A 13,788-nucleotide genomic window follows, 5' to 3' on the forward strand; every position below is an offset into this window, starting at 1 on the left:
GTAATCTACATTCAAGTGCTAAGTCATAAAAAAACAAAAACTCGCCACAATTCCAATCACAATAATAAAATTCATACATCGAAATGCAACACAAGAATAATCTCATCAATGATATGTATAACTAGATACATAGGTTATTTAATTTAACAAATTCCATGCAAATTCTCCAGCTAAAATAGCAAAAACCTCTATATAGACAAGTGATATTGTGTCTTAAATTAAAGACTTATTAAAGGGTTAAAAGAGAGTTAAAAGTGCTTTTTACAAATGTTGAGAATGCTTTGTCTTGTGATGTAGCTAGGGTGTGAAGCCTTTTATAAATTGATCCACATGTGTTAAGGCAATTATGTGAAGCCTTATATATATATATATATATATATATATATATATATACCATAACATATAGAAATGACCATTTTTAAATGTTTAAAACAGAATTATTATAGAACCTAATATGTGAGTGTGAAGGGTTAATAAGTAGTTATAATTATTATTATTTTATATAAGTATATATACAGGCGTTGGTACAGAAAAAGATACATTGGTAAGGCATCAAATTGACTTTATGCTAAGTTTAGGAGATAACAGCTTCTACTTAACAGTTCACAACCGTACGTCTACTTTCTATATAATTTACAAACTGAAAACTTTATGATAAGAAAAAAAAAAGATCCATGTCTCTTCATTTTTTTCAAATTGATACTCTACTGACCCAAAGAATATGAATATAGCAACTTCTAGTATAGTATATGTATTGTGACCTAACACACATATTTATCCTCATAATATATTCACTCATATCTTACAAGCTAGATGTCAGAATCTTATTAACACCTAAATTGTAAAAAAAAAACCTTTAGTAACAATCTATTTAGTCATTATATCATTTTAAAAGTAAACATGAGATAAATTTATGGACTAAATATATTTTTTATTCTTGTAGTATAACACAAAATTAGTTTTCGTTTTTTTCTAAATTTTAGGAGATTGTTAGTTTTTTTTCCAGAGATTGTTCTGATTGCATACTAATGTCCATTGTAACTACTTTCAATTGATTAATGAAATGCAACTTTAAATTGAACCAGTTTCACATACGGAATGATTCAATCTAATCATTTTCATACTACAAACACCTGAATAGTCTAAAGTTTACAAAAATCAATTTAATATTGTTGGAAATCTCACATCGACTAGAAATGAGAATATTTTATTGTATATAAGTGGATGCAAACCTCACTCCAATAAATCGGTTTTATGAGATTGAGGTAGGTTTAAAGTTCACCTAGTAATACGTATTAAAGTAAATATATATATATATATATTTAAATTTAAATTTATTTAATTCAGTGTAAAATGAGTGTAGAGAGAGAAGCATGGATATTTAATTAGGTGATAATTATGATGTTGGGAATGAGAAGAAAAGCATAAAAAGTGGTTAAAACTGATGGGTGTGCAATTATTCCCAATGATGAGTAGCCAACATGACACCAACAGCTGCAACTTTCAAGTAACAACATCTCAAAGCAACCCCACTATATGTTCACGTGGACTCTCGTGATCTACGTCCTACCAAATCTTTCTTTCATTCACTTTCTACTTCTTCTCCATACACACATGAACCAAATCAAATCAACTCAATCACTTCACCAAATGCTTCATTCCAAAACATAACTAAGTAACTTGGACTCTCATAACTCATAATTACTCTCAATTTTATTTAATGCAAAACCATGCATCAAAACTAAACCAAAGAGATTCTCCCACAGCTACTTCTCGTGCCTTAGGGTCACCCATATGCAATCATATTTTATTATTGAAACAACTAGGCCCCACAAATCTAGATTCTATGCCAAAGTCGAACATGCCCATAGATTTAACTCTTCCACTTCCAAGAGTATTTTCCTCTTGTTTTATTTAGCCTCATCCTCTTTTCACACATATATATATACCATGCCACCCTTTGCATTGCTCAACAACACAAAGCAACAACCAAAAACCCATTCTCTTCTCCTCTCCTTCTTGGCGCATAGCTATAGCTATAAACCCAAAAACCCTTTCTTTTTCTTCTCCAAAACCCTTTTGCTGAAAAGTGAAGAACCCCTCTTCACATGCTCCAGAGACCAAAGGTAAAGTCTAGTTGAGGAAGAAAAAAAATGTCTGGGGTGTGGATGTTCAAGAACAATGGTGTGTATCGGTTGGTGGAAAACCCTCAAGCTGAGGGGTCAGATGGAAGGCAAGGGAAGGGAAGTAGCTCAAAGAGAAAGGTTTTGGTGCACTTGCCAAGTGGGGAAGTGGTTTCTTCCTATGCTTTTCTTGAGCAAATCTTAACTGGTTTAGGTTGGGAGAGGTACTATGATGGAGACCCTGACCTCTACCAGTTCCACAAACACTCCTCAATTGACCTAATTTCCCTCCCAAAAGACTTCTCCAAGTTCAACTCCATCAACATGTATGATATAGTCATCAAGAACCCCAATGTCTTCCATGTTCGGGATAAGTGACTCTTCATTGCTTCTTCATGTGGCACACTCTCTAGTAGCCTCTTTCTTTTTCTTTCTTTTTTAGTATCACCTTCTATTGGTCTAGTTCTTCATCTTCATGGCTTCTTATATATAGAGTTTCTCTAGCAAACTCTTGTTGGGTTTTTTTCTTTTTTGGTTTTCTTTTTGTTCATAATCTATAAGATGATCGATGCTGTGGGTGCATGAGTAGAATATATGAGCTTGGGGTGCTTATGTAACATATGGGTATTGATTTCTAATAACATTTATGCATTCCATGAAGAGTTATAATTCCTTTTTTTCTTAATTTCTCCCTCTCTTTGTGGTCTCTACACGTACTTGGAAAGTGGGGATTTGAATATTTTAACATTAATTCATGACCTCCCTTTTTTTATGCATGTGAGAGGCTTTGAGTGATTCTACTATGCTAATTTAAGTATTGATGGTGGGGGAGGGAAAAAGAGAGAGAGAAAAGAGAACCCCCATGTTTGGTTTTTTCACACAATCATGTGTCAACAACATTGGCTAGAATTGCACGTGTTCCCAAAATGTGGAAAGGCCAATTCAACACAAAGGTTGAAGGTTTGATTGGTTAAGGAAAACAGAAAGAGGACCTGGGATTTTGATAACCACACCTTGTCTGCTTGTTCCCAACTTCCATGGATTACCACATCTCAAAAGGTGAGGGAAATTGATTGATCACGTGTCTATGTTTTCTCACCAATTACATTTTTATTTTTTATATATATTTATATTTATATTTATACATATGGGTGTGGTTGGGGACTTTAGGAGTTTGGATTTAGAACAATTAACATTTTTATCAAATTATTAGAAAAAATAACATAAATTAAATACATGTTTCTTTTTCTAGTATAAATATTACCCTTTTATTTTATTTCATTGTCACACTATTTTGAAGTCCCAAAAGGTATGCATATTTTTTGTCACTTCGAATATGTATAGGATTACTACTATATATGTATATACGAACAAAAAAAATAGAGAAAACACACACAAGATCTTAATGAACAAGTAACAAAATCAAATGGTGGTAGTTTAAATCCTTTATCAAAAGTCTTACTATATATTTTTACAATTAATTGAAGAACACATTCTACTCTATAGCTTTGTAAAAATTTTATATATATATATATATATAAATATATATATATATATATATATGTGTGTGTGTGTTTCAAATAATTTCACCAACTAAACGAGAATGTGAAAAGAAAAAAAGAAAAAAAAATATGACATAAACATTCAAATGGATTTACAAATTACATGTGTATGTGAATGAAAGAGAAGGTTGACTGAGTCAAAGAGAATCCCACAGCCAATTATTATGCCAACAGATGTTATACTTTTCCTACTGTTTTTGATAGCATTGTCATATCTCTTAAGTTATTAATAATACACTGAATATTTAAAATAACACAATAAATAAAATATTAAAAATGTCTATTGTACATTTGTTTTTCCCTTTAAACAGTGATTAAGAAGAAAATTAGATCATGAAGTCATTTTTTTCTATCATTGCTATCATTTAATTTGATTGTATATGTTCACTACAACAAAATTTCTTTTAAAATGTTCTCTATGTTTAATTGATTAATCACTAATTACATACTTTAGAATATAAGTTTGAAGCAATTTTAATCTTTGTTACTAATTTTGAAGACCCATTTAATGACTAATTTTGAAACATATTTTAAAACCTTAAATTTCTAAAATAGTTTCTAAATGAGTTTATAAATAATTGAATTTCTTTGTGTCTAAATTCTTATTTGATAGTTGTTAATACAAATTTTGACTAGTTCAAGATTTTTTTTCTTCTTTGTCACTTTTAGTTTCTATTTTCCAGCATTAACAGATGATAATTCGTGGCTAGTCATGTTTTGTTAAGAAGTTTCACAAGAAAATTTATTTGTAAGTTTTTTGATAAATTGTATTTTTTTTTTATCTATCATTATTCAAACTATAGTTCATATAATGTCAAACTAGTAAATGCGGAATAATAAATAAAATTTACTAAATAAAAAATAAATTAGTCATTCCGCCAAATTCTTTAATGATGATTTGGTAAGATATTAATTAGACACTCAATATTACTAATAAAATCTAAAAGTCATAAAAAAAATTCAAAATTTTGAGTGGCCAAAATTTATGTTAGGAACTAAAAAAATTAACAAGTAAACCTTAAAAAATTGAGATAATTTTTTAATTTTTTGACAAGATTTTAATTATTGTGAATGCAATAATTAAGTAACTCTGGGAGCATTAAATTAGGATAAATAATTTTGATTGGATTGAAAATGGAGAGAGAGAAAAAGCAGTTAAAGGAGAGATGGGAGTTCACGTGCGGGTGATGGTGAAAGGTGGTCACTGTCACAGCCATGGCTGCCACGTGCCTTCATCACAATCATCATTCATTCTATTCTATCTCACCAAGTCATAAATTATCTTCAGAAACTTCTCTCTCTTTTTATCTTATCCACAACTTCATCTAAAAACATATAATTTCTCTACATTTAACTCCTTTCAAAAAATATATATTTATTTATATCAATGTCCAAATTTTTAATTTTAATAACTTAAATCAATATTTTACCATTCTTAAACATTAATGAAAGAAGATAAAATATTACTAAAACTATAACAATAATTTTTAAAAAATATATAATATTAGATTTACTTCCTTTATTTACTTATATATTATCATTTTAAATTATGTAATATTTTGAATTAAGAATAAAAAGGTACTATCTATCAAATTTATTAATTTTTTATATCATTTCAAAAAATAAATTTAAAAATTAGAAATTGATTTTTAAATAAAATTTACAATCACTTATACATTCTATTAAATATTAAAAATTAATTTTTAAAATAAAACTTACAGTAACTTATTTATTATATTCTAAATATATTCATTTTAATGTAAAATATAAATTAAGCTTTATTTAAAATGGCACTCTCCATACTTTTTTCTTCTTCACATCATATCTTTTGTAACCTTTTTCTAATTCATTTTATCTTTTTTCTCAATAAAACTATTAGATTTTAGTTGTGGTTCTCTTTCTTGCATACCATTTTCTCTCTCTCTCTTCATCATTTTTTGTTCACTATTCTCTCCTTCTTAGCAATAAATAGAAGGTGGCATTAAAGTGTGAGTCCCCAGAGAAGTACTGAAGCTATTTTTCATATCTTATATGTTTGGTGAGTTTTAAGTTGTTGTATAGTTTTCTTTGTTCTTCTTTTTTTCTTTTTTTTTTTTACTTTCAATCTTGAATAGACTAATGCTACATATAATTGGTGTTGTTGATAGAAGCTAAATAAATAATAGACCTTCCTAATTTCATAATTTATAACAAATGTTAAGTATTAAATAATGATTTTTCAGAAGAAAAAAATTATGAAATTGTGAGCATTTCTGTAACTCTGGGTTGGTGCATCTGTTATAATTGTTGTGATTGAGTTGTCTTTGCTTTTGATGTATATGGGAATTAAGAAATACAAGCAAGGATGATAGCTTGGATTTTCAATCTGTAACCAATGACTTCAAAAGAGGCACCGGACCTAAGAAATTATAAGTGCCCCTAAAGTGTTTGTAAAAATGATTGAGTTGAATGAACCACTTAGTTTGTTAAGGTAGAGGAGAGTCTTCAGTGATTTGGTACCTGCAGTATTATGATTTGTCAAAGGAGACTCTGCAGATTATTTTTGGAAGGTTGTTTTTAGTGTGAAATGTAGAATTTTGAATTTACCCATCTTAGTTTAATGATCAAATATGGTTTTTTCCTTTATATGTTGTTTTTTTATCGTTTTTGTTTATTCTTTCAATCACACTATTTGACTGTTTCTTTTCTTGGTTCAGTATTTACTCCTCCGTTCATTTCCGATGGAGCCATCCGAAAATGCCACTGCTTAACCATTTGTGACAGCAAAGATTATTCTTCAAGCATTAACACATATATACCTGTCCAACATTTTCTTTGATGCATGTTTTGTATGCATAAATAGTTTTTTATTTTTTTTATATGTTGGATCTTCACTTGGATACCAGGGATTATTCTTCATTACTATGTCAATAATTACTATTTCATTGTATGATTCTTCATAATCTTGTCTTTTAGTGAAGGTTGTGCATACCAGGGAGCAGTGTTTCTGCATTTTTACTTGTGTCTTAATTTTGTATCAAGAGTAATGAATCTTGATGAAGGTCCTCAGCCTCAAACAGTGTTGAAACTATTTACCAATGGATCTAACTTGAACATGTCAGATTGTCAAATGAGATGCTACAGATTTATTGATTAGGGAATAGGTACTTAATTTAACTGTTAAAGTTATACATGTTAGGATTGTGAGTCTAAATAGCATGTTGAATAGAAATAAAAAATGTTCAGTAACATAAAAAAATCCACAAATTTATTTCCTAAAGTTTTGAGTTGAAGTTGATGTGAATCTTTTACATAAGTTTCACTCATGTCTCCTTGTTGAATCTGAATCTACTGGTGAATCGAAAGACCGTGTTTTAGGAATGCCAAACTAATAATGGTAGGACCTTTGTATGTTTTTGTTATGTATTTAATTATTAGATTACTAACATCCAGGACTCATATTTTGCAGATTTGCCTCGTTTTTATGTTTAGAAAAATAGGCAATCTCATTTACCAATTATTTGAGCTAATTACTTAATAGGTTCACTGACCCTTAATTTTTCCATTTGGTAATTTGACAGACCAATAAAATGTTAATTGTTAATCGTACTTATCTGAATACCTTCAAACTAAACCTGCCTGTGAGTTGGTAAAATGTATGTATAAAGTAAACTCAGGAAAAGAAAAAGAATGAGAGACTAAGAAGGAAATATAGGGAAAGGGGAAACCCCTATTCATACACCTTCAAAACTTACATGATCATATTTTATTAGGAGAATCATTTGTCTGTTTGAAATTATCTTTCAATCTCCAAAATTATAATTGTTAGCTATAGAATTTTTTTGTCTAAGATCCTTGGTAGATAGATATTGGTAGAGAGTGTTTCTTTTGCTATAGGAAATATATATATTCCTTATAACTTTTTATTCAAAATTTACAAATATGATAGTTTATATTACACTTTCATTTTCTAAGCAAGAGATATGAAGTTATCGACCATAACAATGTAATCTGATTAAACTGACATTCTAAAAAATATGGTGAGGTTTATGACGATGACTTTTTTCTGCACCATATGATTACTATGACATTTCCTCCATGGTTGGATTGAATAGTTCCTGAATCAATGGTTTTTTCTTTTCAGAACTATTTTCCTATTCCCATTTCCTCTAAATCATAATTATACGCTCTTGGGATTCGTAATTTTGGAAACTTAGCATTCATTGTTCAGATTACACATAGTGGGATAACTTTGTTCTTCCAATTTCTAATTTTGAATATTTCCAAAAAAAATTTACGTATTCACTTTGATATTCCTAAATATCCGTTACTCAAATAAATTGTAATGCTTAAACCTAAGATGGTTGAATTTCTTAGTTCTGTATACCTTAAATCCAAACATATAAATTAAACAAAATTAATTTAGTGTAGTGTATGATTGAAAACTAAATAGCTCAAGGTGCATGAAGAAAAAAGTGATTTAGGAATGAGAGTTCTTACGGATAAAATAGTTTTTGGTTTCATTTGTACATATATCTCTATTGTTTTTATCTATTGTTGTCTAGTTTCTAACAATATTTCAATTGGTTGAATAAGTGTAATAACCGATTAAAATTTGGTATATTGAACTTCCATAACTTTGTCCTTAAAAAGATCATTTTGTCCTTCAAAAATACATTCAAAATTCTACAATCCATAAATATAAACTTTTTTTTTCTATTTACACCTCTTGTATTCCAAAATATTCACGAGTACTTTCCAAATTCCATAATCCAAGATCTATTTTTTTTTTAAAATAAACTCATTCTGAGTATAGAATCCAAAAAATATTCCTAATCCAAAAATACCTTTCAAATTTTATAATTAAAAAAAATCATTCTAAAATAAAAAGCATCAATAGAATAAAATAATTTTTATATTTTAAAGGTATATGAGTGCCACAAAAAACTATAGAGGTGCAAAAAGAACAGCCTGGAGGCGTGCACTAATGTTTAATTTCAATTTCATATTGGAACTGGAATGATTGTATGATTACACCTAAAATGATAGTTTAGTGGCAATGATAATAATAATGTTGCAATTATTATTTGTGGTTACGTTGGACCATCAATCAAAATGATATTAAAAGCTACATAAATTTCAGAAAATATAGATTTGGAAACAAAAGCGGCATCCAAGAAATTTAAAAAAAATGAAAATACAACTTTCTGTCACAACAACCTAAAATCATTTAACAAGTGTAAACAGAACTGATTTTTTTTGTTGAGCATACAATAGATCAATTCATTCAAAAACATATCTACAAGTCGAAACTAGTCAAACATATATCACGGTTCATGCTGTAGTAGCAGTATCCAGCTCGATCCTCACCTATATTCCTCGTTACATGAAATATCAAACTTGTTTGTAATGGTAGTCATCAATGGTGGAGTATACTAAACCATCGTCTACAAGAGTCTTTAGCGACAACCTGACAACATAACAGATGAGTTACATCATAAGTAAATGCTTTGCCTAAACAGAAAGATACATATAAGAGAACTTACATGATCCTATCCATTGGAAGCTTGAGCTCTCGGGATAATTCATTGACATGTTTTCCAAATTCATCTGAGCTGCAATTTAAAACCAATTTTGAAATCAGTCAGAATTATAAATCAAGTGAATTTTGTGCGATGACAATCCAAATGTTACATTCGTTGAAAATATTATATATTAAATTAATGAAAATCAAGTAAGATAAAATTTTCGATTTATAACTCACATATCTGAATGCTGCTTCAGGTAGTCAATAATCAATTTATCGCAATCCTTAAGTCCATCCACGCTATATTGTGCATATGCCTGACATGAGAAAAATAGTATCATCAATCTAATTAAACAACTGTAGCAAATAGCAACTGTGTCATCGACTCTCATACTGGATTTGATGGTGGCGCCTGAGATCCATTTGGGGCATTTTTGACAGGAGTGTTAAAAGACGAGACGTATAAAGGATTTGTAGAAGTGATTCCTTCCAACTACGATTCAAACAAAAGAATATATGTTAAGTAATCAGGTATGTCCACTTGAGCAAGCCACATAGCTGGGCATGTCAATAGTCAATGCTTCTATTGGTCCAATAAATGGATTCGTGGGATGTCTATGCACTATCCACTGCCGTGAATCATCAGACACTGATCTAAAAGAATTCAGGTAAAATATGAAAACTGTGTGCACCTTCATTTTGGAGCGAAGATGGTAATATATGCTATCAATAAAGTGAAAAGGGATCTCATCAAAATTGGTAACCGGCCTGTGAAAAACATCACAAATATGAAATAAGCATACGATAAAACAAGCTAGGCAATTTGCCAAATATAGACACTTTCTCAGCATGGAAAACTGCAGGATACCATAGTCTGAAAATCACTTTTCCACAATTAGATATAACTTACGCTTTGTAATTCACGTGCAAAATCATCAATTCAACATACTGAATCACTATTCTAAGGGAAAATTTTGAAAATCAAAATGCTACCTCGAGAAAGGTCACTGGCATAACCGACAATAAAAACTAAGATTGAAATCTAAATAATGCAAACATCAATAATGAAAATCAAAACCCCAAATTCCGTGAGGTTAATAAGTCTGACAACCTTCACATTTATAATTTAAAAATAGTGAAAAAAACCTCAGAAAAATATGAAATATCTAGATAAGTTTAACAGAACCAAGAGATGCTCAGTAATCACCAACTTGCAGGCCCCACACCACCATTTCTTTTCTGGTTTGTTTGACAAAAGAAAAATATAACTGAATATGAGAGTACATGCTTAAATGTTGAACACGGCAGACAGAAGAAACTAGCATCTGATAAGAACCTCCGATACATCACAAGAGTTTTATGTAAAACCTCTTAAAACAGCCATACACACCCCAGAGAAAATGTAGTCCATTAAATACCCTAATGCATATCAGCAACAGCTCCCAAGCTCAGAGAACAAACCCACTATTAGCAAGGTATCAATACATCCAAAGCATCAAAGGTGCTTTGAATCGTTAACAAAATCAATAATCGGTGATGTTCTATTATATGCGATGGTTCTAAGCCAAGGAAGAACACTTTTGCAACTGTTCTACTAGATTATAAAGAGAGGATGCAAGTTGTTGAGTCAATTTTAGAGTAGGTGCACCCACTACTAATCTTACTCCTTGTCCGTCTCCTCCCTTCCGTTTTCAATTTTAATTGTGGAAGCCTTGAGTAAGTCAAAGTGTGTATCTAAACAAATCAGTGTCGTGCCTTGATTGAAACACCTCATCCTGGGAGCAAGGGCCAGAGCCCCCAAAAAGATGCACAGTGCTTCACCAGATCCATCTACATCTTTATAAATCTGAATATATTACATTTGTTGAATAATCCAGCATCTTTAACTAATAAATAATTATAGTGTCTCAGTATTGGTGAACCTGACAAACCACAATGACAGCCACCCCATTCTTCAATAACAAACACCCTTAACATTAGATATAGTAAATCACAAATTCACTCCAAGTTACAATTAGATAGCTAAAGTAATGACTACTGAAATAAACAAGGATTAACTTTTCTCCATAACTGACTTAAACCTGTGCAGTGCTTATTGAGGTGTGTATAACGCATTCTGTAAATTCACTCCAAGTTACAATTAGATTAGATCCCTAAAGTAATGACTAATGGGATAAACAAGGATTAACTCTTCTCACTAACTAACTTGAACCTGTGTTCATTGAAGACTTGAGAAAATCGTATTCATCTGGCCCTAAACTATCATACAAAATTCGTAAATACACAGCCACTGCACAATTGTTACAATATAACACAAAGTGGGAGTAGCACACATGCCTGACAGAGAAAGCAACAAGTTGCCTAACACCTTGGAAGCTTTTCAAATGCCCAAAAACACGAACGTACATACCATTCCTATCATTGAAAAAAATTCAAGGTTAGAAATACAACAATTACAGACTAATATCTTACATATTCATGAACTTACATTACTTCCTCCATTTCCTTTGTGTCAAAAGTCTCATTAACCCTGATAAAAGAACAAAAAAATAACTCAAACCACTTTCCACAACATTTATTGGGGAAAATTTTCCAAAGTAGAAAGCAAAGCAATACAAACACATTATTTTATAACTAATTTAATATGAAATAACATTTATAATGCATCGAATACCATCTTCGGCATTTTATTCGTCCAGTTCCATCGTCCAAAACAAAATTGACATCGGTGTTTCGCTCAACTTTCTCAAACACCATCCCGACTAGTGTTACCTGAACCAAAATAATGTAAAACAAGGAATTCAATAAGGCATTGTCGATATACAATATTTTACATTCTCAAGAAATCAAAAATCATTATAGATCTTACTCTTAGCGTAGTTCTAACAAAATTCGTAAACATGCTATACATGATAATAACAAAAACGCAGTCAATGCATATATTTCCAATCTAAAGCAAACATTAAAGCATGTAAAGTAAGAGTTTAATTTTCATGCATGGTCAACGTAAGAAACTGGAAAGCATAGATCATCCGTTTATAACTGTTAATTATAGCCATTGTAAGTGTAAAACTATTACATAGATTTAAGAAGTGTTATGCAGACAATACATAAAAATTAAACTCAAATAAAAACTATATGGTATATTTTTCCAAAGTTCGAAACAGAGTAGCATGACAGTACTAACCATGTTTTTCTCCTCGCATGTACATAATAAACAAAGAAGCACGGCCTAACGATTCTTGAAAAATAAAAGAAAAATCATTCAAAAACTGACTAATAAAAGCGCGAGGCATACATTGTTCAGATCTACACCATTGATCACGAAATTCGACTTTTCGTCACCGGTTTGAGAGGCTTCACTTATCTGCTTCACCGTCACCGGCACCAAACCCTGAGTTTCGCGGCTCTTCAATGAGCGAAACACAAACACAGTTAGTAGAGCACAGTCTTTCGCTTTCAAAACGAAAAAAATAATTATTATTATTTATAACTTCCCAAATTAGGTTAACACCAACACGTTCGACTTATTTCTCACAAAATAAATCATCTTAAGTGCGTGCGTGCTCCGTTTGGTGATTCTTTTTGCAGAGAAATGGAAAATTAGAAAGGAGAGATAGATTGCATACTTTTGACGGTGCGGGAGAGGAATCGTTGAGGTTAGACGGCTGAGAGGACATGAATCCACCGCCGGAGAAGGCTGTGGCTGCATCGAATTGGGAGCTGGAGAACATCTTCGAAACCCTAAAAAGAGAGGGAAGTGAAAGAGTGGATGATTCTGTTACGCTAGACTAAGAATGAGTTAACAAAAATTGCGCGTCATTTTTTATTTTTATGTTGATTCCCGCCAAGGACGTTTCCTTTTTCCCGCTGAATAGGGCTTCAACTTTCCGCTTCCGAGCCCTCCCTCTTTGTTTTCCAAGAAAATTAAGAAATAAAATTAGTTAAAGAATAATTAACTTTTAATATATATATATATACACACATCATTGTTTACTTAAATAACTTAGTTTTCGAAGTGATACATTTATTATGCAGAGGCGATTTTAATTTTTATTAGTTGTGCCAATTTCTCAGTAAGTTTTTCTTTAAAGAAAATAAATATTATTTAGGAAATTTAGTTATTCATTTAAAATAATTAATTTGTAACATTGATGACACATATATATAGTTTTATTTTATATTGATAATACTTTTAATATGTTTTACTTTCATTTTAGTTGTAATAAATTGAGTTGAATATAATTATTTTAAATTTATATTTTTAGCTATTCTTATCTTTCTTTATTATTTTGGTTATAACTTTATTATGTACGTATTGTTTTTTTTATTGATTTCCATTGTATTTAATTCTACATGAGTAAGGTTTCAAAATAGGCATTTGACTAGTTGGATTTGGAGTTTTATGTTGGACATTTTACATCGATTAGATATAAGATTAATTCATAATATATAAGTGGATGGAAATTTCACTTTACAAGTCGATTTTTTTTTTGTTTGAGTTAAACTTTAAGTCACCTATTAAGATGATATCATAGTCTATTCTATTGAGAGTTTGTTGGGTATATCGTGTCACCCGTTATCTGAATGTTATCGG

The 13,788-nt window shown here is 30.4% G+C and overlaps 2 protein-coding genes and 1 long non-coding RNA gene across 3 annotated transcripts; 2 read left to right on the top strand and 1 right to left on the bottom strand.

The window, feature by feature from the left end:
- The first annotated feature begins 1,973 nt into the window (after positions 1 to 1,973).
- Positions 1,974 to 2,783, top strand: LOC137813398 (flowering-promoting factor 1-like protein 2). Its single transcript, XM_068615608.1, has one exon. The coding sequence runs from the start codon at positions 2,154 to 2,156 to the stop codon at positions 2,499 to 2,501; it is 348 nt and encodes a 115-aa protein (XP_068471709.1). The 5' UTR covers positions 1,974 to 2,153; the 3' UTR covers positions 2,502 to 2,783.
- Positions 2,784 to 5,583: 2,800 nt separating this feature from the next.
- On the top strand, positions 5,584 to 6,676 carry LOC137815421 (uncharacterized). The gene is made up of 2 exons (XR_011081735.1): positions 5,584 to 5,723; positions 6,382 to 6,676. It is a non-coding gene; the product is annotated as an uncharacterized lncRNA (long non-coding RNA).
- Positions 6,677 to 8,780: 2,104 nt separating this feature from the next.
- Positions 8,781 to 13,137, bottom strand: LOC137813399 (replication protein A 32 kDa subunit A). The gene is made up of 10 exons (XM_068615609.1): positions 12,821 to 13,137; positions 12,490 to 12,600; positions 11,866 to 11,963; positions 11,680 to 11,721; positions 11,529 to 11,606; positions 9,884 to 9,959; positions 9,586 to 9,684; positions 9,429 to 9,508; positions 9,211 to 9,279; positions 8,781 to 9,134 (listed from the first exon to the last, which is right to left on the bottom strand). Exons 1-10 carry the CDS (start codon positions 12,923 to 12,925, stop codon positions 9,059 to 9,061), a joined length of 834 nt encoding a protein of 277 aa, XP_068471710.1. The 5' UTR covers positions 12,926 to 13,137; the 3' UTR covers positions 8,781 to 9,058.
- Between the last annotated feature and the right edge of the window lie 651 nt (positions 13,138 to 13,788).

The sequence above is a fragment of the Phaseolus vulgaris genome, chromosome 1, assembly GCF_000499845.2.
Source record: "Phaseolus vulgaris cultivar G19833 chromosome 1, P. vulgaris v2.0, whole genome shotgun sequence".
NCBI lineage: Eukaryota > Viridiplantae > Streptophyta > Magnoliopsida > Fabales > Fabaceae > Phaseolus > Phaseolus vulgaris.